The sequence below is a fragment of the Mobula hypostoma genome, chromosome 4, assembly GCF_963921235.1.
Source record: "Mobula hypostoma chromosome 4, sMobHyp1.1, whole genome shotgun sequence".
Lineage (NCBI taxonomy): Eukaryota > Metazoa > Chordata > Chondrichthyes > Myliobatiformes > Myliobatidae > Mobula > Mobula hypostoma.
Window position 1 is genome coordinate 123,672,235 of NC_086100.1, and position 24,447 is coordinate 123,696,681.

At 41.4% G+C, this 24,447-nt stretch overlaps 1 protein-coding gene and 1 long non-coding RNA gene across 3 annotated transcripts in view; one reads left to right on the forward strand and one right to left on the reverse strand.

Annotated features, from left to right (window-relative positions):
* ednraa (endothelin receptor type Aa) overlaps positions 1-10,303 on the forward strand; it is a 57,847-nt gene extending 47,544 nt beyond the window's left edge. Inside the window, exons 6-7 of the mRNA XM_063046448.1 lie at positions 5,994-6,102; positions 7,932-10,303. Coding sequence (XP_062902518.1) covers positions 5,994-6,102; positions 7,932-8,078 — 256 coding nt within the window. The 3' untranslated portion in view covers positions 8,079-10,303. The remainder of the gene's footprint in view (positions 1-5,993; positions 6,103-7,931) is intronic.
* A 10,291-nt stretch (positions 10,304-20,594) lies between these two features.
* Positions 20,595-24,447, reverse strand: part of LOC134344912 (uncharacterized) — a 41,514-nt gene continuing 37,661 nt past the window's right edge. The window contains exon 3 of one of the 2 annotated variants that reach the window (XR_010017562.1): positions 20,595-20,968. This is a non-coding gene — a long non-coding RNA (uncharacterized LOC134344912). Of the gene's footprint in view, positions 20,969-23,548; positions 23,603-24,447 lie in introns of those variants that run through there. The other variant, XR_010017563.1, reaches the window with a different exon arrangement.

Consider the following 24,447-nt stretch of genomic DNA (forward strand, 5'->3'; position numbering starts at 1 on the left):
TTACACCCCTCTGTCTCTCTGCACTGGTTCCCATCCCCCTGTTGTGAACTAACCTCCTCACGCCTAGCCTCTTTAATTTGATTCCCACCCCCCAACCATTCTAGTTTAAAGTCACCTCAGTAGCCCCCGCTAATCTCCCTGCCAGGATATTGGTCCCCCTAGGATTCAAGTGTAACCCGTCCTTTTTGTACAGGTCACGCCTGTGCCAAAAGAGGTCCCAATGATCCAAAAACTTGAATCCCTGCCCCCTGCTCCAATCCCTCAGCCACGCATTTATCCTCCACCTCATCGCATTCCTACTCTCACTGTCGCGGGGCACAGGCAGTAATCCCGAGATTACTACCTTTGCGGTCCTTTTTCTCAACTCCCTTCCTAGCTCCCTATATTCTCCTTTCAGGACCTCATCCCTTTTCCTACCTATGTTATTGGTACCTATATGTACCACGACCTCTGGCTCCTCACCCTCCCACTTCAGGATATCTCGGACACGATCAGAAATATCCCGGACCCTGGCACCAGGGAGGCAAACTACCATCCAGGTCTCTGGACTGCATCCACAGAATCGCCTATCTGACCCCCTTACTATCGAGTCCCCTATCACAACTGCTCTCCTCTTCCTTGCCCTACCCTTCTGAGCTACAGGGCCAGACTCTGTGCCGGAGGCACGGCCACTGTCGCTTCCCCCGGGTAAGCTGTCCCCCCGCCCCCCCACAGTACTCAAACAGGAGTACCTATTGTCAAGAGGCACAGCCACCGGGGTACTCTCTATTACCTGACTCTTCCCCTTCCCCCTCCTAACCGTGACCCACTTGTCTGCCTCCCATGGCCCCGGCGTGACCACCTGCCTGCAACTCCTATCAACTCCTCACTCTCCCTGACCAGACGGAGGTCATTGAGCTGCAGCTCCAGTTCCGTAACGCGGTCCCTTAGGAGCTGCATCTCGATGCACTTGGCGCAGATGTAGACGTCCGGGAGGCTTGGAGACTCCAGGGCCTCCCACATCCGACACCGAGAACAGCAAACTGCCCTCACACTCATACTGCCCCTCTCCTCAAATAACAACAGAAAATGAATGCCAAACCTTCCTCGCCTCGCCCGTTTCCGCCTAAGCCAGTTGAGCCGAACCCTTAAGTCTTCACTCTGCTCCTGGCTCACTCCGCAGCCCGCAAACTACGCTGCCCGCTCTATGAGGCTCTATTCCTTTTAAATCTGCCGCGCTGCACTGCCCGACGTCACACGCCTGCGCAGTCCCGCCTCTCAGAACGCCGTTGGAGAAAAAAATAACGAAAATTTCAAAAATGTCTTTCTCGGCACTCCCACTCAGACTCTCAGACTCCTTCTTCGAATATGTACATAGATATTCAAGGTAATCTTTGTTCCTTGCCAAAGTTCATAAACTGCAATCCATACTGATTTGGTGAAGACTTTATTCTAACGTTCTTGCATTAAATTTTTAAAAATTGAATAAATATGTTCATGACAGATAAATGTCAATTTAATCCCTGCATCAAAAACACACTATTCAGCAGGTCAGGCAGCATCTGTGGAGAGAAATCTGTTGTGTATTTAATATTTCAGTAATATCCGAGTAATACTGTAAATGTATTTTTTGATTAAGCATTCTTTGTTTACTTAATTCATTGCGGGTTTTATGTAAGAAGTACATGAATGGCATATGTCATCACACCACCACGTCATACGTGCACACCTCACTGATGTAAAACTAAACGTACATGAGTTATCCCTGGGTCCCAAGATTTTCTTTTGATTAATTTCTGGAGATACAAAATGTAACAGTGGTGGCGAGTAAGTTTTAAAATGAATCTGAGACAACTACCTACCTATTAAAGTGCAGCACACTTTTTTCTTCAGAAGGGGAAAAAGAGACATCTGAATTGAAAAAAGCACAAATGTTTAATTTTTTTCACAAGGTGAGAAAGAGAATCAAATTTTTAAAAACTGCAAAAAACAGTTGAAATTTGTGGGTTCATAAACTAATACCAATAAATGTTCAAAGAGCAGAAATGGCTGGCTACGTCAGAAAGACAGACACAACAGATAACTGGATCATGTATGCTGAACAAATTGAACAATATTTTAAAGCAAATGAAATAGCTGATGAGAAACAAGTGCCAGTTTACTGAGTGTAGAAGGAAGAGCATAGTTTGCCTATAAGTTTAACTGCTCCAACCAAACCAACCGAAATGAGTTTTGCTGATATTGTGACAGTAAGGCAGGAACATTTAGAACTGAAACCATTGTTGATTGCAGAACACCTTAGGTTTCATAAGTAGAATAAAGGGCTGGGGTGCCCATTTGAGTTTACATGGCTGAACTTAAGAAATTGTATGACTTGTGAGTTCAGTGATGGGCTTAATGATGGACTGAGAGATTGTTTAGTTCGAGGAATCTTACATGAAAGCAGTCAAAAATGGCTCCTAACTGAAGCACAACTCACATTTAAAACAGCAATTGAAATCGCTGTTTCAATGGAAACACCAGAAACACAATTGAGTTGCAGTCAGGAATGAAAGTGAGCGTGAACAAAACTGCAACATCTAAATAGAAATCTGCCTGGCTGAACAAATTGTGTTACCATTGTGGTAGGGCCTCACAATCCAGGTTTAAAGGCAAAACTTGCAGAAAATTCAACAAGGTAGGACATATACAATGAGCATTTGGAGCACACAGAAGTAAATGGACTGCACAGGGAAGAGAAAAAGATAAAAAGTCAAGCCATAGTTCCAAAAAGAGCACCAATCTGCATATTGTTGGTTAAGATTTACACTGTGAAAATTAACAATAGTCAATCAAATGGCTTACACCAGAAGTGAACAGCAAATTAATTAAAATGGAATTGGATACTGTCTTGGCTGTTTCAGTCAGGTCCAAAAAATGAGGGTGAATTGCACTTCAAAGATACTGAACTGAAGCCTGCAGATATCCAGCTAAGAACTTATACTGGAAAAAAGCTAACTCCTGTGGGAATGACATTCGTAACTGTGAAATACAACAACTGATAATTCACATTGGGCTTGTATGTGGTAAAAACAGGAGGGCAAGCATTGTTGGGCCATGATTGGCTGAGACAAATTTCTTGATCAGAGATTCATCCGTTATTTACATGCCATGTCACCTGCAATAGAGTCAACTGAAAGAGAATTTGGAAAGGCACTGCATAACGCCACAGCAGTGTTCAAGGATGGCATTGGGTATAATAACACATCAAGGATAAAAGTGTTAAATGAAAATGCCACATCCAAGTTTTACAAAACTCGTCTGGTTGTTTCTATCATCTGCGAAAAAGTCGCCAGTGAGCTAGACCGCTTGGAAGTTGAAGGAATTCTTTCCAAGGTTGAGTGGTCTCAGTTGCCAAGAAGAATGCGTCTGTCAGGATCTGTGCTGATTTTAAGGTCACCATTAATCCAGTACTGAAAGTAGATCAATACCATCAGCCCAGGATAGAGGAGACCAGGTGCTGGAAGGTTAGTGAGGCAGTCAATGTCACCTGCATGACATTGTTACCAGCAAGAATGACAAGGAACATCTCCAAAATTTCAAGACAGACTTAAAAAGATTAGAAGATTATGGGCTCAGAGCATGACGCAATAAGTTTGAATTCTTTAAACCAAGCATCACTTATCATGATCACACCCAAGGCCAGAGGACATGTCACAGTTGTAAGTTCCTGCCAAACCTGGCTACCATGCTCCCCCCCTTGAACTCATTACTATCGACTGGAAAGAAATAGAGTTTTAGAAAAGTACAGCGCAGAAACAGGCCCTTTGGCCCATCTAGTCTATGCTGAACCATTTAAACTGCCTACTCCCATCAACCTGCGCCAGGACCATAGCCTTCCATACCCCTACCATCCATGTACCTATCCAAACTTCTCTTAAAACATTGAAGTCGAGCCTACATACACCACTGTGCTGCCAGTTCATTCCATGCTCCCATGAGACTCTGAGTGAAGAAGTTTCCCCTCATATTCCACTTAATTTTTCACCTTTCACCCTTAACCCATGATCTCTGGTTGTAGTGCCATCCAACCTCAGTGGAAAAAGCCGGCTGGCATTTACCTTATCTGTACCCCTTATAATTTTATAAAATCTCTTCTGAATGGCAATGGACAAAGCAGTGTGAGGTGGCTTTCCAAAAGAGAAAAGGAAATGGTGATGTCAGATACTGTACTCACACATTATGGTCCACATAGTCCAGTGAAGCTTGCACGTGACACCTCACCTTATGTTACAGAGTATCACACGTTATGAGTGATGGAAGTGAATGCCCCATAGCCTTGGCCACTGCAGATGAAAATTACACACAGATTAACTGAGAGACCTTGAGGGGTAAAACATTTCAATCAGTACCCGTATGGGAGAGAGTTTCCCTCATTACTGATCATCAACCACTAGTGTCCAGTTTCAGTCCACAGAACGGTGTTCCACTAAGAGCAACCGGCATGAATGCAGAATTGGGGCTCTGTTACTTGGTGGATACAATTACAAGATTGAATTCAAGAGGACAACTAATCAAGGAATTGCTGATGGATTGTCCCATTTACCCTTGGGAAAGGAAATACCTGAAAAATATACAAAAAGATGACACTCCTGTTGCTGTATTGTCCCTAATGCAAATTGAAAGACTTCATATTACAGCAGAGATGATCCAAAGGGAAATCTGAAAAGACCCCACACTGTCTCAGGTGCACATAGCTACCCAAAATGGCTGAAACGTACAGCAGAAGTTACAGTTCCCCCATTTTCACCAGTGCTGAGTTGAACTTGCCCTTGATGAGGGTTGCCTTACCTGGTGATTGAGAGTTGTTCTACCATCCAAGCTAAGAGCTAAAGTGTTAGAGGAGCTATGTGACCATCTTCTACGCAAAATGAAAGCATTGGCCCAAAGCTTTGTCTAGTGGCCTGGGATAGATCAGCAGATCAAGCAGCTTGTCATGCACTGTTTGGGATGCCAACACATCCAGAAGATGCTCTTCCAGGGTCATCCCTTGCACTCACGCTTGAATCTCTTCAAACCCAATCTCACAAAGAGCATGCAGGATAAAGAGCCGAGTTAAACCATGGACTCCCCAACAAAGAGGTTTGATGTTTCACTCCTGGATTAGCAATCCTGGCAAGGGAGTACAGAGTTGATCAAAAGTGGGGACACGGAAAGATAAAGGGTAGCAAAGAACCACTCTGGAGATTGTGTCTGATATCATCTGGAGACAACATGTCGATCAGTTGAGAAGAGCAGAGTCATTTTTTAGAGAAGAAAGGTGTTCAGAGCCATCAGAATCACTTCCTACAGCCTCAGAGTCAACTCCTACAACACCACAGAGGAGGACACAGACCCTGACATTGTTTCACAGCCACAAATCTCACCGGCCACGGTGAGTGATCCCCCTTATCAGGAAAGACATTATCCCATGAGAGTTAGAAATCCTCCACAGTGATTACATTTTCAGGCCTGAATGGGACAATTTAAAATTTGCTATGTCTATATAGTAGTTGTATTATATCATATACTGTATATATTGTTGAGATGCTTTCCATATTGAGTTGGAGTTTATAGCTAAACAGGTGTGTTGTGTATTTAATAATTCAGTAACATTTAAGTAATATTGCAAATATATTCTTTGATTAAGCATTCTTTGTTTACATAATTCATTACAGGTTCTATGAAAGAACTACGTGAATGGCATACGTTATCATGCCACCACGTAATGTGTGCACACCTCACTGAAGTAAAACTAAACATACACAAGTTATTCTCAGCTTCCATGTTTTTCTTCAGATTAATTTCTGGTATTACAAAATCTTCAGGGCATGTCTAGTTCAGAATAGAAAACCAATTTCCTAATTCATACTTCATTCAGTATCTGCAGCAAGAAGTTGATCATTTAATGTATTTTTATTTGCCTTTTTCAAGATGGACTATTTTAGGTTGTTCATACAACGACTGCACTAACAATGAATTGTTCTTTTCTACAGAGTCCTGCTAATGTTGAATTTCATTGGTCTCAATCTAGCAACTCTAAATTCGTGTATAAACCCCATCGCTTTGTACTTCGTGAGCAAGAAATTTAAAAATTGCTTCCAGGTAGGAATCTCAATTTAAATTATATGTTATTCTAATTTAGAGTCTTCCACGACACAGTGTAAACGTGTGTGTTCATACTTAATAACCTGACATATTAATCAAGATAAATTTGTTTGCCATATTAATCCCTGAAGTAGGAATGCCAAACGCACTTTAACGATTCAAGAGAAGATCTCATTAAGACCTTCAAAGCATTATCAGAGATGGGCACTAAATTCTAACTCTGCCAGTAATTTGTGTATTGAGATTATATTAAAAAACAAATATTCCTGTTCAATGTATGACCAACATATTAAGCTATAAACAATTACAATCATACTTGGTCTACAACATGAATATAAGACATGTCACAAATGGTTTAATAGAATAATTACACCAGTGTTCCTCTGTGTGTGGAGTAAAAATATGGATTGTATTTTGTCATATTTTCCACTTGCATCTCTACTGATGGCGCCAGGAAAGTGTTATCATGTTTAGCTTCATGGGCATGCAGATCCTTGATTCTAAAGGAGTTTTAACTGAATCCAGTAGCCATTTCTCCAATGAATAAATGCTTTTCTCAAATGTTAGTCTGGTCTTTCATTCAACTATATGATATCTGAACACCCAAGCCCTGATTTTAACACTTGTTGGGGCTCAGCCATTGCTCCAAAAATGAAGCCAGAGCTATTTTAATTCCTGAGCCTTATTTAAATTATTACCTGGAGAAACCAAAGACATCAGTAGAAAATTCTGCAAAGCCCAAGGAGTGTTGGAATGCCCAAGATAAGGGATAAGGTTGGCATATTAAGGCAGTCTGGGTGAGGCCTTGTGAGTGGGAAAAGGGAGTGGGTGTCCATGACAGAGAAGCTCTGATTTTTCTGTGTGATCCCCAGATATGTACTTACCTTTTTCGACTTCTTCTAGGAAGGGTCTAGCTTGCTTCACCTAAGGAGTAACCATGAAAGCTTATTCACTGAATAACCTGATAAGTTTGCAGACTCATTATATCCATGAGAAACAATTGGCATATTTCAAGTAGACTTGCCAGCAGTGGGTGAGTGCACTAACTTCCTGCTCAGTGGACTAAATGTTGGAAAGGTTCTGGGGACTACGTCTTCCAGGCCCCACCTAGAAACATGGACCTTCACTGCTGCAATACGTCCCCTCCCTTCATTAACCAGCATTGGTCATGCCTCCATGGCCAATCCATATTCCCTCCTGATGCTTGAATATCATTCCTGGCGGCATCAGTATAGAGGTGGACATGCAATGAGATGTGACGGTTAACACTGTGCTGACTTCACTCTTCCTTCAATGAGCTGATTACTTTGGCTCACTCAGGTACTGATCCCTCTGGTTATATTCCGTTTCCATATTTCCTTATAATGTAAAAGGAAGCCGTTTCAACCCGTTGAGTCTATGCTGGTTCATAGTGCAATCCCATTTGCCCACTAATTCTCCCTGTAAAATATTCTCCCTACGTTCCCTACTCCAAATTATACTCTGGGCTCATTTTACAATAGCAAATTTCCTACCAACCTGCAGGTCTTTGTGATGTGGGAGGGAAGTGCAGCACCCAGAGGAAACCCTTTCAGTCAAAGACAGAACATGCAATCTCCACTCAAGTAGCACTGGAGGTCAGGATTGAAACCAAGTCACTAGATCAATGAGCAGCAGCTCTACTAGCCACAACACTGTGCTGCCCATGGCTATGAACTAGAGAAAGGCATGTAATAATATAAAATCGGTGCATGTCTTTTCTAAGCAGTCTTTTATCTCACTGTTGGTTCTGCTGGAGACATAAGTAGAAAACTGGTGTGATCCAATGTTACCTGTGTTTCTTTCAGTCCTGCTTGTGTTGCTGTTGCCAGAGTCAAACTCTGATGAATATGATGCCCATGAATGACACCTCCAGGCATACAAGCTTGCATTGGAAAAACCAGGAGCACAATAACCCCGCCGATCGTAGCAGTCGGAAGGATAGCATGAACTGAAAGGTGGAAGTTCTAGCCGACATTTCAAAATGAGCACAGTTCGCGCCTTCCTCCATGTCTCATTCTTCATGACACCCTCTGTGGTGGAACAGAAGACAGGATGGAAAATGACTTGGGCCCATCATCTCAGACTCATTTTGGGCTCCCAAAGAACTCTGACTGTCTGTTCCAAAGAGTTTGTTTATATATCACCACTGAAGTATTTTTGTTTTGAATATCATCAAGAAATATTCAAAATCAAGTGCCTTTGACCAATCCAGATATGCAGGTGGAATACTTATCTTCTTGAAGTGTCTTTGGGGACTACAGCAGGTTTATATCTGCCAATGGAACGTTGTTTAAATTGAGACTGAAACTGACATTTCACAGTTTCTGTCACACAGATGTTACATGCTAACATCCAAGATGAGAGACTTCTTCATACACATAATCTTTGTATAAAAATCTTCTATCCTAGCAATTGGATCCATTGGTACCTATTTTCCTTGTGCAGAACTCAATTAAAAGCAATTTTAGCTTGCCTAAATCATGCCAATATGCATTTCCAGGTCAAAATGTGTGCGTGAGGGATTTTTACTGGTGCTTTCTTACTAAATTTACCCAGAGTTGGCATTTTCGTGGCTCTAGTTGTAAACTTAATGACATCACAAATTCACATGGCAAATGTTCTGCTGTACCAGTGTAGATGGAGCTCTTGGGGAACAGTCATAAAGAGATTAGGAGCACTGCACAGGGATCAACAATGAGATGTCAATTAAATGGTCTGTATATTGGCATCGCTATTTTACACACAACCAGACTCTGAGTTTAGTGTTCAAGGTAGAACAGTACTTGCTCCATCACTAATTACACCCTCATTATTCACTATACAACCAAGCTACCTAAAATAATCTCTGGCCCCTAGAATATTCTGCACTCACAGTGGCACCATTTGTGACACAGGACTCAGTCAGGTCATCTATCACATAGGGATTGCCTTCCCTACAAGATCCATATCTCTCCCTTCATGCATTTTCTGTCACAACCATGACTACTTTTTATGCTGCTATATTATGGCTGCCATAGAGAGATTTTCTTTACAGTCTGGTGAACTTAACCGCTGGGACAAAGACACATCAGTTTTAAGCAGATGTGTGTAAACTGCTGTAACACTTTTTTAATGTAATTTTTCTCAAATTTCTACAGGGGATTTATTTTGGCATTAAATATTATACAAGGCACATTTGCCACACCAAAAATGGAATAAGTGAACTTTCTAGCACCTGCCTTTTAACATCTGGGATTGTACCTTCTCATGCATGTAACAGGTAGAGCAGGAAGCAAGTTTAGCAATTAATTTGATTCAATTCAAATATTGACCTAACTAGTACATTTTAATAAAGATTTATACTGTAGTCAACAAAAAAGGAATTGTCTCCGTTTTCATCATTCCCACAAAAAGCATGACAGGCGTTTCAATGATTAGTTGTAGGGAAGTTATATCCTTTTCCATGCTATATATAATCAATTGTGTTCATTATATATTGTTTATCGTCTGTTTCTAGCAATGTTCATAGATGTGCATATGGATATAAAGAATTCATCAGTAACATTATCAACAAAACCTAATTCCCACATCAAAGTTTTAAAAATTATATTAATCACAAGATCTGAATGCAACAAAATATGTCTCAGATGAGTTCAGATTTATTGGTGTTAGTAACTAATTCTGCAGCTCTCACACAGTACAATTCAATCAAGGGTTTATCTGAATTACTCTAATTTCATTTAAATACTGTTTGAGTACTTAATGCAACATGCCACTATAAATGCTATTTCTAAACATTTCATATGCCATCTGCAACCAATTAACTCTTGCATTTGTTTTCCAGATGTTGAGTAGAGTACATCTGACTTGTGTTATAATGTCGAGCAACAAGTTGTGTGACGCTGATGGATCGCATCACAGAGAAGTTTGCCTTTCTATATTCTTTGCCTTTGAATTTCAGTCACTGATCTTAGATAAAGTCAAGGTGTTAATAGTTTTACAATGTTCTATAACTATTATGTACTGCAGAATTAAAATACTTGTTTTACATTCAATTTTCCATTAAATGTGAGTGGATGCACTTGCCCTTGAATGAATATTTTGTGTAAGTCAAAGCAGTTTGTATTTTCCCATTTTATAGTTGTTATTCAGTGAATTGTCCACCCTTTCACAACAAATGATGGATATCTCACTAATGCTTATATGTAGATTTAAATTCCACATTATCCATCAGTGCAGCAACACATAGTCCACATAGTCCATCTTGTGCTGAGTCCCGTGACTGCAGAACCCAAATTTCAACACTCTTCCATATTGATTCAGAAGTTGGTGGGCAACAGGAAAACACTTCTCTCAACATCCAGGTCTGAAAGGAATTGGAAATTTCTTCCACTTCTGATTGCTTGGCACAGCCTGCTTCAGGAAGTATGGATCTTGGCTGAAGTACCTTTCCAACCTTTTGGACAGCCTGACAACCTTCAGGATGAAGAGCCTCGGCCCGAAACGTCGACTGTACACTTTTCTATAAATGCTGCCTGACCTGCTTCCTGCTGAGTTCCTCCAGCATTGTGTGTGTGTGTGTGTGGGGGGGGGGGGGGGGCTTGGACAAATATCCTCTGTGGTATTGCACCAATGAGCTAGCACATTTCTGCCCAAACTCCCCCTGCATGCTTTCCCAGATACAGCTAGAAATTAATCATATTAGATTATTAATTAGGTACTTAAATTTCACCTATTTTTGGTGTGTTAAAACATTGTTGTGTGCCAGCCCCGAAGTGTGTCCCTCTCAAAAGTAAGTGTGTTAAATTAATCAAAGTCTAATGTGAAGGAGCATTAAGGTGGTTTAACTTAGGAGCAAGTACTAAGATGGAATCTCGGCAATTTCTGACGGTGAACTCATTCAGCTTGTTGTCCATTAATCAGAGAAGCGTGGCAGCCCACAAAGGCCCTCTCCCCATGGCAGCCAAACAGCTGCTACACTCCCTACAAGAGGAGAGAGAAGCTGTGGCAAGAGGAAGAAAGCTCCCCCATTAAGTCCAGGGTTAATGCTATACTAGGCTAAAGGGATACTGTACACCTTAGAGCTAAAATACTTGTGAGAGTCACCAAAGGAAAAGCTCAATAGGAGTTGGCTGTAGTCTCCTCCTGGAACAGACATGGAATACCTGCACAGTGGGGCAAAGAAGAAAGAAATCTTTTGTCCTCAAAGGATATTTCATGGTTACCTGTTTACACCATCAGGGTGGAAATTCCTGAGTATATTTTATGCAGATTTATAAATGTTTGTCATGAAATATAGAGACAACATAGCAAGCTAGTTAAATAATTGGTGTATGGATTCATTTAATCTTGCGCCTCAGTGCAGTGTACCTGAATAACAAGATGTTAAGGATCATTATATGTCATTTGGACTCCCTCACATGATTAATGATGTACAGTATTGGTGACAATGATTGCATGGGGAATTATGATCGATTTGCACTGGAACTATGATTTGAGGCTCCTTAAAGTTACTTGTAGCCCATACCGATACTACTCCATTTCTGCAAATGCTGCAGACGATGGAAGGGTTTCATCAGTTTGCAATGATTTCTGAAGCTGCCCAATCAGGTGCCCCAATCTCAGCAGAATGGTTGTCCTCTGTTCATCTAGAAGATGAACAGAGGCTGAGGGGACACATCTCCGGCAGCCTTCGTCTTCCTACTGTTGCTCTTAGTCCGCTTTCTCCAGGCTCTGCCCCATGGACCTCAGGCCCTGCGTCTCTATGTTGCTCTTCTTCTGCACCACCTGTGATCAGCATGAGACAATGATGTCTCCACATCCACTCTGTATATACATCAGGGCTTTCCTGACTGAACCAATCACTTCAATCTTACTTTGCAGAGATTAATAGTATTTTTCACTACTATCCTGATACGTATGGGCATCATATTTGGTCTGCACGCAGCTCTGGTAGTCAGAGAGTACACTGAAGTGAGCACTCAGATAAAGAATGGAATAGTCCTTGTCCCTAGACCCATCTAGGTGGGTAGCACTAGCCTCTGAAAATGCCTAGCTACACATTCTGCTTGGGACGAAGGAGTAATGTCGTTCTCGGAAATGTGTCATGCACCATGAGAAAATGCTTAAAATGGAAAGCTTTACCGATGATTAAGTCTCAGGCTCCCTAGAGATCCAGATTCCTGCAAGCTCATGAGTAAGTCAGTGGTTGCCAGTACTTCTGGGAAGCCATCATTGCTGGAAAATCCTAGTGATTGAGACACCACCTTCCTTTCACTGAAATCAATGTAGATTAAGTAATTTCTTCTGAAATGGATGAATCTGAAACTGCATTAATCAAGCAATAATCTACTGCAGCCAGTAGGAAGGATACTATGGAGACGAACTTGAAGGCTGAGGTGACCTTGACCTCCAAGGGGAGAGTAGTCTAGCTACAGGAGCATGGCAACAGGATGTCCAATAACTCAGTAATGTCAAACTTGAGGAAACCCAAGCCTACCAATACAGTGTACTGTTCATCAGAGAGGTCCAAATAGTATCAGTGACTGTGAAGATTCATTGCAAGAAGGCTCTTCAGTGATGGACACATTTTGACCTCTTTCTCCTGAGGCTCTCAGAAGCTGACTGTAGCCATTACAATGAAGCACCATCAGTGGTGCACCACTGAAGTACCTATGAATGAGGATCTCAGCAACCTAATGCTGGAGAGAAAAGAACAGTCCTTGTCGGTACAAGCATGCTCTGCAACCTTTCAAAGGTGCTCAACCAGTCCTCAGTGAGCTCTGAGGCTGCTCACTACTTCAGCGGTGTACCCCCGAAAACAGAAAAACAATAAAGAAGTGTGGTGTGCTCCGAGCTCAACCGGCACTTTTGCACTCAAGTCCAAGTGTGGACTATCAGCTCCAAGTTTCATTTCAATGAAAAGAAATGACATTACATGAATAATGACTTAGTTTGGTGCTTGGCTATCTCCAGATAAAGGCCCAGACCATTAAAATGGTTCACAGAAGTCATCATTTTCTCCATTGGTACGATTTCACCCAGTAATAAATGCAAGTGTGATCTACTCTGGGTAAGAGTGATTTTTTTCATGATTAAGTGCCTGACAATATTTAGCCACCACACAACCCAACTTTGACCTAGGCAAGATCCAAACTCAACAACATGGAGCCAGGAGGTGCACTCCACCTGGATCCACATCCCATATCACCGTTGTTTGTTACTGCCAGCCTGTTCTCAGCCTATTCTCCCTTTTCCCCTCCTTCCTCCCAAGGCTCACAAGATAAAACTGCCAGAAATAAAGCCAGCTGAAAATTACATTTGGCCACATAGGGCAAATTGCCCTTATCTGTCTAGAATAGTGTGTTTTGAATGTTACTCTGAAGCTTGTGGACAGCTTTCAGATGATCTTTGAGCCTTCTGTCATGGTTTCTTATTGAATATGTTCTATCGTAATAAGTTAGCCCATCTTCTTGCACTGAGCTCGTTGTTGGCACACATCATTACCCACCAAAATGGCAAGCATGCAAACCTCACCGAACTTTGACTTTACACCATAATTTTCCCTTCACTGTGCAATATTTGCACAACAATCTAAGCTCAGGAATTTATTATGTGGAGAACATTCAACATTTTCAACAGAGACTCAGTTCAGCATTTTGTGGTTTGTGCATTCCCCTGGGTACATGTTTTCACCCTAAGAGTATTAACTGAGACTTTTATTTGAACATGTAGCCAAAGCATGCACATCAAAGTACAGTATTAATAAAATACAAAAGCACTTCCTCTTCTGATTGTACTAGTTATCCCCAAGCGAGAAAATCAGGGCAAGTGTTCAGTTTAACTATAATTATATAATTGTTCTTTATTAATTGAAATTTGTAAAATCAATATCTATATATTTGAATATCTTTACTACATAGTACAATGATATTGTGAGTTTTTTTGGCATGATCATAACGCCCTGCTTTTCTAAAGGAATTTAGGTACTGAAGTAACATAGCCTTGAAGTCTGGGGTTGAGATATATTGGGAAGTTTAGTGTCTTGCTTGTTAGCTTCCAATCTTCCAACATGGAAGTATTGCTAGGTCCTTATCCTGAGGAATCAACACGGGGAGCCTATTCTTTAAATATCCAGGTTTGATGTCTAAAGCAAGTGCTATACTATTTGAATATGTTGGTCAGCGAATTAATATTTCTTTCAACAAGATTACAAAATTAGTAATTGATTAGTGAAGAAAGTTGTTCCTGCATCACTGAAATCTTTTCAGTGGTCCATATAACCACCAATAATAGACAAGAGCTAATTTAAATATATATATTGTTAAATTATCTCTCTGTGGATTCAGGAGGAACAAGAGTACTTCCCACTGCACCAGGTAATCTCCACATTTTAGCCCTCCTTTCTCAAACAGGTCATGCTCTCTTCTTGCTACTGCCATCAGGAAGAAGGTGAAGAAGTCTCGGGACTCACACAAATATGTTCAGGAACAGTTATTACTCCTCAACCATCAAGCTACTGAACCAGTGGGAATAACTTCATTCAATTCACTTGCCCCATCCACTGATCTGTTCCCACTGCCTATGGACTCTCTTTCAAGGACACTTAATCTCATGTTCTCGATATTTATTGCTTATTTATTCATTATTATAAAGTTTTTTTTTTCACTTTTGTATTTGCACAGTTTGTTATTTGCCCACTCTGTTGGGTACGGTCTTTCATTGACTCTACTATGCTTCTTGGATTTACTGAATATGACGACAAGAAAATGAATCTCAGGGCTTATATGGTAACATATATGTACTTTGATAATACTTTGAACTTTAAAAACTTAATCACTGGTGGTGAAGCAAGTGGCCTACAGTTCATTTTGCCCACAGACCAATTGCCCAGTAGATCACCAAGTATGTCAGAATCAGAATCAGGTTTATTATCACCGCATGTGACGCGAAATGTGTTAACAGCAGCAGCAGTTCAATGCAATACATAATATAGAAGAAAAAATAATAATAAATAAGTAACCCTTATTCAGTACACTTTATATAGTCTGAGTATACTGAATAGATTAAAAATCATGCAAAAAACAGAAATACTATATACTTTTTTAAAAAGTGAGGTAGTGTCCAAGGGTTCAATGTCCATTTAGGAACCAGATGGCAGAGAGGAAGAAGCTGCTTCTGAATCGCTGAGTGTGTGCCTTCAGGCTTCTGTATCTCCTACCTGATGGTAACAGTGAGAAAAGGGCATGCCTGGGTGCTGAAGGTCCTTAATAATGGACGCAGCCTTTCTGAGACACCGCTCCTTGAAGATGTCCTAGGTACTTTGTAGGCTAGTACCCAAGACGGAGCTGACTAAATTTACAACCCTCTGCAGCTTCTTTCGGTCCTGTGCAGTAGCCTCTCCATACCAGACAGTGATGCAGCCTATCAGAATGCTGTTCATGGTACATCTTCAGAGGTTTTTGAGTGTATTTGTTGACATAACAAATCTCTTCAAACTCCTAATGAAGTATAGCAGCTGTCTTGCCTTCTTCATAGCTGCATCGATATGTTGGGACCAGGTTAGATCCTCAGAGATCTTGACACCCAGAAACTTGAAACTGCTCACTCTCTCCACTTCTGATCCCTCTATGAGGATTGGTATGTGTTCCTTCTTCTTACCCTTCCTGAAGTCCACAATCAGCTCTTTCATCTTACTGACATTGAGTGCCAGGTTGTTGCTGCAGCACCACTCCACTAGTTGGTATATCTCACTCCCGTACACCCTCTCATCACCACCTGAGATTCTACTAACAATGGCCGTATTGTCAGCAAATTTATAGATAGTATTTGAGCTATGCCTAGCCACACAGTCATGGGTATATAGAGAGTAGAGTAGTGGGCTAAACACTCACCCCTGAGGTGCACCAGTGTTGATCATCAGCAAGGAGGAGATCTTATCACCAATCGCATAGATTGTGGTCTTCCAGTTAGGAAGTCGAGGATCATATTGCAGAGGGAGGGACAGAGGGCCAGGTTCTGTAACTTCTCAATCGAGGTTGTGGAAATGATGATAATCAACGAACAGCATCCTGACATAGGTGTTTGTGTTGTCCAGGTGGTCCAAAGCCATGTGAAGAGCCATTGAGATTGCATCTGCCATCAACCTATTGTGGTGATAAGCAAATTGCAATGGGTCCAAGTCCTTGCTGAGGCTTCAGTCTAGTCCTGACCAACCTCTCAAAGCATTTCATCACTGTAGATGTGAGTACTACCAGGTGATAGTCATTAAGGCAGCTCACATTATTCCTCGTAGGCACGGATATAATTGTTGCCCTTTTGATGCAACTGGGAACTTGCGCCTGTAGCAGTGAGAGGTTGATAATGTCCTTGAATACTCCCGCCAGTTGGTTGGCACAGGTTTTCAGAGCCTTACCAGGTACTCCCTTGGGACCTTCCACCTTGCGAGGGTTCACTCTCTTGAAAGACAGTCTAACAGCGGCCTCTGAGATGGAGATCACAGGGTCATCAGGTGCAGCAGGGATCTTCACAGCTGTAGTTGTATTCCCCCTTTCAAAGAGAGCATAGAAGGCGTTGAGTTCATCTGGTTGTGAAGCATCACTGTCATTCACGCTATTGGGTTTCCTTTTGTAGGAAGTAATGTCTTGCAAGCCCTGCCACAGTGGTCGTGCATCCGATGTCACCTCTAACCTCGTTCGAAATTGTCTCTTCGCCCTTGAAATAGCCCTCCGCAGATCATACCTGGTTTTCAGGTACAGACCCGGATTGCCAGACTTGAATGCCACAGATCTAGCCTTCGACAGACGACATACCTCCTAGTTCATCCACGGCTTTTGGTTTGGGAATGTACAGTGAGTCTTTGTAGGCATACACTCATCCACACAGGTTTTAATGAAGTTGGTAACAACTGCAGCATTCTCATCCAGATTCGAAGATGAATCCCTGAATACAGTCCAGTCCACCAATTCAAAGTAGTCCTGTAGGCGCTCCTGTGCTTCCCTTGTCCAAACCTTCTTGGTCCTCACTACTGTTGCTGCAATCACCAGTGTACTGCAATCTCATGTCCAGGTGACCTTTGGATTGAAGATGCTTAAGGCTGGGCTTTGATAACAACATAGTTTCTGTTTCACTCTCCTTATACTTCCTGTTCTTCTTATTCTTCTTTACACAGCAAGGTGTGAATCTCAAACGCTGTGACTAGTGGTGGGGGGGTAAGCCATAAAGGAAAAAATATTTGCATTTCTGTGACACTTAGAAACATAGAAAACCTACAGCACAATACAGGCCTTTTGGCCCACAAAGCTGTGCAGAACATGTCCCTACCTTAGAACTACCTAGGCTTACCCATAGCCCTCTATTTTTCTAAGCTCCATGTATCCATCCAGGAGTCTCTTAAAAGACCCTATCGTTTCCCCCTCCACCACCACCGCTGGCAGCCCATTCCACGCACTCACCATCTCTGTGTAAAAAAACTTACCCCGACATCTCCCCTGTACCTACTTCCAAGCACGTTAAAACTATGCCCTCTGCTTTGTTATCTTGCCTATGGGTAAAGCCTAGGTAGTTCTAAGACAGGGAGATGTTCAGCACAGCTTTGTGGGCCGAAGGGCCTGTACTGTACTGTTGGTTTTCTGTGTTTCTATCTCTCTGTTGGTCTTGAGGCATTGTGCAATTAGTGAAGTACTATTTCATTTGCCATAGTTTTACTGCTATCTTTTCACTGGGGAAATTCCAGGGCAACACCAGGGATGCCATGAAAGACTGAATTTATCCCACTGCTTCTGTTGGTATATCATGTGCACTTCTCAGGAAGTATTAACAAAAGATCTAATGTCTCCTGAAAGTTCCTACAAAGAAGCTGAATGAGTCTGCAACTCCAAGAGAGTCCATTAACATCGACCTAAGCATCAAGTTTTATGAAACACAAATATCTACATAAATATCCAAATATTTGTGTCTTGTAAATAAAATCCTCATATTGATCAGTAAACAAACACACAACAGACTGGAGGAACTCAGCGAGTTGGCCAGCATCTGTGAGGGAAAGTAAACCATTGACATTTTGGAGCAAGACCCTTCATCGGGACCATAGACCATCTGACTTACTGTGTTCCTCCAGCATTTTGTGTCCGTTGATCCAGATTTCTAGCATTTGCAGTCTCTCCTGCGTCATCTGTAAATCAAGGCTGTTTTTATACACATGGTAAACAACCCAAACTGTTCAATGAAATCAACTCCATGTAAACTCCCATTGCTGGGCCTTGTTTAATTGCAGATCTAGACAGTGACAGAGCATTGAGTACAGACTGTGGGTTTTCACTTGCATATCAGTCTCACCCATCTTTTCATTCCCAGTTTCCTTTCTGTCCTTCTTTCTCCCAGGGGTCCTCTTTATGCTGATACTCACATCACAATCAACCGTTACATCAGTTGAAAACAAATCAAATCCCCATGGTGACCTGGAGTCATGTTTACATGATGCAGGAGGAATTCCCTGTTCGAAAAGTTTTTTGGAACAGGAAAATGCAAGTACTATTTAAAACAATTTCAATTTATTGTAGAGCATGGAAATACAACTCTCCCGTTTAAACATATGGTACGGCCCACACACTTCAGCAGCAGACTCAGATGCAGACAGTAAGAACTGAGCAGTGCTTGGCTCATTCACTGGTTCAGTGCACAGTCTTCAGGATTTTGCAGAGTAGTGTTGCAGACTCTCTTGAAGGTAATTGAGACCAAGAGCCACAGAACACTCCAAACAATAGATCATCATACCACCTAGCCTACAAAGATTCATTCTAATCCCCTGGAAGGAAGTGGAACATGTAAACTTCCCCCTCCATGATAGTTACCAGGACCACAAGAAGTTCAATTACTTTCATTGTAAAGTAACATACCACATTTTCTCTCTCTCTCTCTCTCTCTCTCTCTCTCTCTCTCTCTCTCTCTCTCTCTCTCTCTCCCTCCCTCCCTCCCTCCCTCCCTCCCTCCCTCTTTCTTATTTGTAGTTTGATACACTCTTCATCCTCTTAGAGTCTTAGTCATGGGAAGATATAACATTCTGTCCATCAAATCCATGCTGATCTACAAGCATCCATCTTTTACATGCTTCTTACCCTAAAATACTCTCATTCTCCCGACATACCCATCAACACCTCCCAGATTCTCACACTAGGAGTAATTAACCCACCATCCTGCAATCTTTGGTATGTGGGTGGAAACCAGAGCATCTGGGGGAAATCAGAATGTACCTACTCCACACAGACAGCACCGGAGATGAGAATTGAACAAGCTGTAAAGTTCTTAAAGAAATGTGTGGATCGCTGGCCCATCATACTTAGCCCAGGAGCCAATAATTACATTTACACACTCCCCCGACCCCGAAATATTTTGCCCATATACCAGATTAATGCTCCCCGTCCTACTCACTGGTGCATTATCCAGATAAAAGAGTATCTGAGGACCATCCCCATATAAAATCGATGCCTACTGGAAGAAGAGTATAATGAAGTTTGTTGTAAACACCACAGTTTATAACTGGTATTGTTGCTAGTTCTAGGAGCATATCTGACCATTGACACAATTATCCTGGCCTCCCATTAAAAATTCAGCCAGGTACAAGTATTTGCCTTTGTTGTCTCCATAGGCCTAAATGGGAAAAGGCACACAGAATTTTAGTTTCTGCTCCCCTCTGTTGTAACAAGGGGTAGAAGAGCACAAGAGAAAGAAGGGACATGAACAGCCCAGATAACTCCCTTTTTGCCTCTGGACACAGAGCCTGGGAGACCTTGAGAAGAGTACTGTACATGAGGATAAATTAACTGATTGATTGAATGACAAGCTCTAAAATTTCTTGTCCCACGTTACCAAGCAAGAATATAATGACAGTGAGAAATGGGTTCAGAGGGGAAGAAATTTTTAATAAGAATACCTTTAAATGTAAAAATCAAAAACAGGATTAATTAGATCTAAATGGATAAAATTTACTAAATAAATTACACTATCATTAGAATAGAAGGTAAGTGGTCAATAGCTACATAGATTTAGGTATAGATAACAGGTAGAGAGGTTTTAAGTAAAATGTTGATACATTTGCAATTCATTGTTTTCACTTTCTGCGTCATTTGGTAACTTGGGGATGTTTCATGTGTCATGGATAACTATACGTGTATAGGAATCTCTAAACAGCTCAGCAGGAGTGCAGAGCTTCTGATCTTGATGTGTTCTGGGAAGCATATCAAGTCATTAAACAAGGTGAAGGGGGGTTTACAATTTTGGTATCAGAGATCAAAGGTATTAGGTTAGATTAGATTATGAGGACATGCAGTCCTCTTTTATTGTCATTTAATAATGCATGCATTAAGAAATGATACAATGTTTCTCCAGAATGATATCACAGAAACACATGACAAACCGACTGAAAAACTGACAAAAACCACATAGTTATAACATATAGTTACAACAGTGCAAAGCAATACCGTAATTTGATAAGAACAGACCATGGGCACGGTAAAAAATATCAAGGTCTCTCGAAAGTCCCATCATCTCATGCAGATGGTGAACCTCCAGCGCTGCAAACTTGCTGATGCAGCATCCTGGAAGCATCCGACCACAGTCCAACTCCGAGTCCGTCCGAAAACTACGAGCCTCCGACCAGCTCTCCGACACCGAGCACCGAGCACCATCTCTGCCGAGCGCTTCAACCCCGGCCCCGGCAACAGGCAATTGGCAAAGCCGAGGGTTTGGGGCCTTCCCTTCCAGAGATTCTCGATCGCACAGTAGCAGTGGCAGCAAAGCGGGCATTTCAGAAGTTTCTCTGTGCTTCTCACGGCTGTCTCCATCAAATCAGGATTGTGCATGGCCCCTAGTTAACACATACAATATCATTCGGAACGGCCACGCGTGCTGCATCGCGCCGCCATCTTCTCCTCCCTCCCTCCTTCATGCAAGTTAGGGGCTCAAGTACTTATACTGAGATATTGAAATCCTACACAAGAAACAGTCAGAGTACAACTGTGACAACAATGGTCAGAAGAGTAGATAACACAATATTATAATATTTAATGAATAGATATAGAATTATAGTGTTTTCCCAATGTACATATTTCCATCGTGCACAATACAAATATTAAATCACTGGATGGCCCTTCTCACATAAAATCAGTGTCAAGAACATAGCCCATGTATCTGTACTCAACACTCAGTACCATCCCCCGCAGCCCAAGTAGGTTATATTGTGTTTATCTGAGATAAAACTCTTCAGGTACACGAAGAGACCAAGGATTTTCCTCCATGGGGCAAAGAGGTTCAAGGGTAATTAAGGAGATTTTGCAAGTTATGCAGGATTATGACATAAAAATACAAATGAAGTGTTTCTAATAGTGCTAGATCAATAAATCAATCAAGAGGGAATGGGTTGAATACAATGACAAACTATCCAAATGTGACATTCGGAGGCAACATTAACCTATGAGTTGTCTGAATACACCAACTAAAATCCTGGTGGACGTGGGATTAATAATAACACCCAAAGGGAACACATTGGAGAAAAAAAATGCTTGACCATGGGGAAAGAACACAGAGTACGATTAACTGGATTGTTAAACTGCAGTGGAGAGAAACATGGTGAAACAAGTGCCCTCCTTCCACGTTGTGATAAAGACAAAGGCAAGGAGAGCCAAGATGAAGAGATTAAAAGCAAAGAGGAAAATTAGTCCAAACATGTGCAAATATGAGTCCCTACTTGTCTCATCTCCTGCTCAAAACTCACTTCCTGTAACATTTGCTGCATCGGGCGTACTAGGATAATTGATATGACAAGGATATGACACAAGATGCCCTCAGGGTCTAGGGCAGTGCATAGTGGCTGAGGTTGGATTATTGGCCACTAGAAGCTGTTCGATGACTGCAAAAATCTTTTTTGAGACAGAGGACCAAGAACTCATGCTTATTTAGATCGAAAGAATGATGGCTAAAGATCATTGCACCTAAGTTCAGTTTCTCAAAACAGTCTCTGATAATTATGTGACAACTAGCAGTGGCAACTCTGATCTTCAGTTCTTTAACTATTGTTGCACTGAAAACTCCAACCCACAAGCAACAAGGGACCGGTAGTTGGCTTCGTCCCCATTGAAGCAAAGATTGAAGCTCTGATAGCGATAGAGAACAAAATGGGGAGTAGCCTGTATTGTGGTTTCTAGATCCTGGTGATTTTGAAAACTTCTGCTGACTCTTGTGGTTTGTGGATCTATTAAGTACAATCAGATCACCAATCTCACGGTCTTCTGGTGATAGAAGTCCATGGCCCAGTGGAATCACACTGGCTATACTTCCCTTGGCACTATTGGTGTCATGTTAATTACATCATGGGAGTGTGGGGGGGTGAAAAACAAATGCAGATTACCTATTGGAACACAAATGTAAAGGATATTTTGAAATATCATCAGCCTTAAACTTATATAAATGAGAGACTGATGACAAAGAAAGCTGCTTATAGGAAGACTAAAAACCACAGTGATTAAATACTGGAATCCCAGCACCTGCCTAAAATTTGTCAAATTTACATGCTCTGTGCATGGGAAATGCAGAGAAAATAAAGAAATGTGGAAGTAAAATTGGCTTTTTCTAACAAAGTGAAATTAAAAAGAAAAATGTTAAACTTGAAGAGTTGATTTACTTCCCACCCCCCCCCCCACCAAGATGGTTTTAAAAACAGCAAATGAAGTAAAATGCATTTACTTCAAATAGTGGACCTTGGTCCTGTTTTCTAAGGCTTGCTATATGCTTCCTGTCCTGTGGAACTGATGTGATTGCTATCTGTGATTCCACTGTTCACTATAGAGTGCAACGCTAAATTGATATCCTGAAGCTATTTTCACAATTGTCCTTTGAAAATTAAGGAGATACATATCAGAGAAAACTAAAATGATGATGATTCATTTAACGATCTTTCATACAATTACATGAACAAAACTGAACATAAAAATTAAAGATGAAATAACTCTTTACATGTAAGGATATCATTAAATTAATATGAATGTTTTATTGCAGGGGGGTATGTTACTGACACCCACAAGAAGCCGGAAAGAGAACAGTTCAGACATCATAAATCTTGCATTAATGAATCCTGAAGCTTTTGTTGTTGCATGCTGTTAATTGAGTTCAACCAAGTAGTAAACGAGGGCTACAATTGTATTCCATGTCTACATTAAAGACATGGTCCAAGAGGAAATTCTATGTGTTGATACTTTCACCTTTATCTTAATGTTCTGAATCAATTCACATTATCTGACAATGTTTGTTGAAGAATCACAGGATTTGTCATTAACCTCGTGAGGAAGAGGCGGAGTCAGTGAGTGAAGAAGAGCTGGCTCTAGCTGTACACAGCTTCAAAAAGGAACTCTTGTGTTTCCTTCTCTGCAATAGCTATCATTGACATGTAGGACTTCAATTAAGTTTGATAATGATGTGGAGGGGAGGGAAAGGAGAGTCACTGAGGCTGTTGAAAGAAAACAAGATCATACTTTGATAGAAATTTTCATTGACACAGCCTAAACATCAATTCAACTACAATATCCCCAAATTCTTCTTCCCACCACTCTGACTTTCTCTCCTCCCTGATCATCTCCAACAGAATTCACCCTCGCCAATACTTTGATTAATACACAAGGTGCTTGAGAAACTCAGTTGGTTGGACAGCTTATATGTATGAAAATGGAAAATCAACATTTCAGGTCAACACCTTTCAACTGAACTGGATCAGTACAGATGAAGGGTCTGAACCCCAAATATCGAAGAGCCCTGGCCCAAAGTGTCAATTGTTGAGTTCCTCCACCATCTTGTGTGTTGCCCTGTGTAACGACCTGGGAAAGGATTCCCTGCTAATGTAATATTTTCTCTGCAGAGCAGTGTTTGGGTTATGACTAGAGATAATGGGGGGCTTTGGAATATGCACTGGCCAATGAAGGGAGATGATTTTCCTTCTTGTTTGCCCAAGCGAAGGTTTTGTGGTCTTTTGTTCAGTGGAAGATGGCGAGAGAAGATGGGGAAGTCGTAGTCTGTAAAACAGAGTGGACTTGGAATGGGGTCGGGAGTCGACACCCAGTGGGAAGATAGATGTAGAACGAACAGAGGGGAAAACCGTGAGCGGTTAGATGTTGCGCATTGGACTGTTTCATGAGAATGGGCCCTTTTTCCTTTTTGTTTCTTTACTAACCCTATAGTCAAATTAAGAATTATAAAGCTCAATCATTTGTACTGTTATTGTGTACTGTTTGTTATTTCGTGGTTCTGATTTGTAATGGGGAACACATCATGCAGCACCCACCCAAATATTTCTCAAGT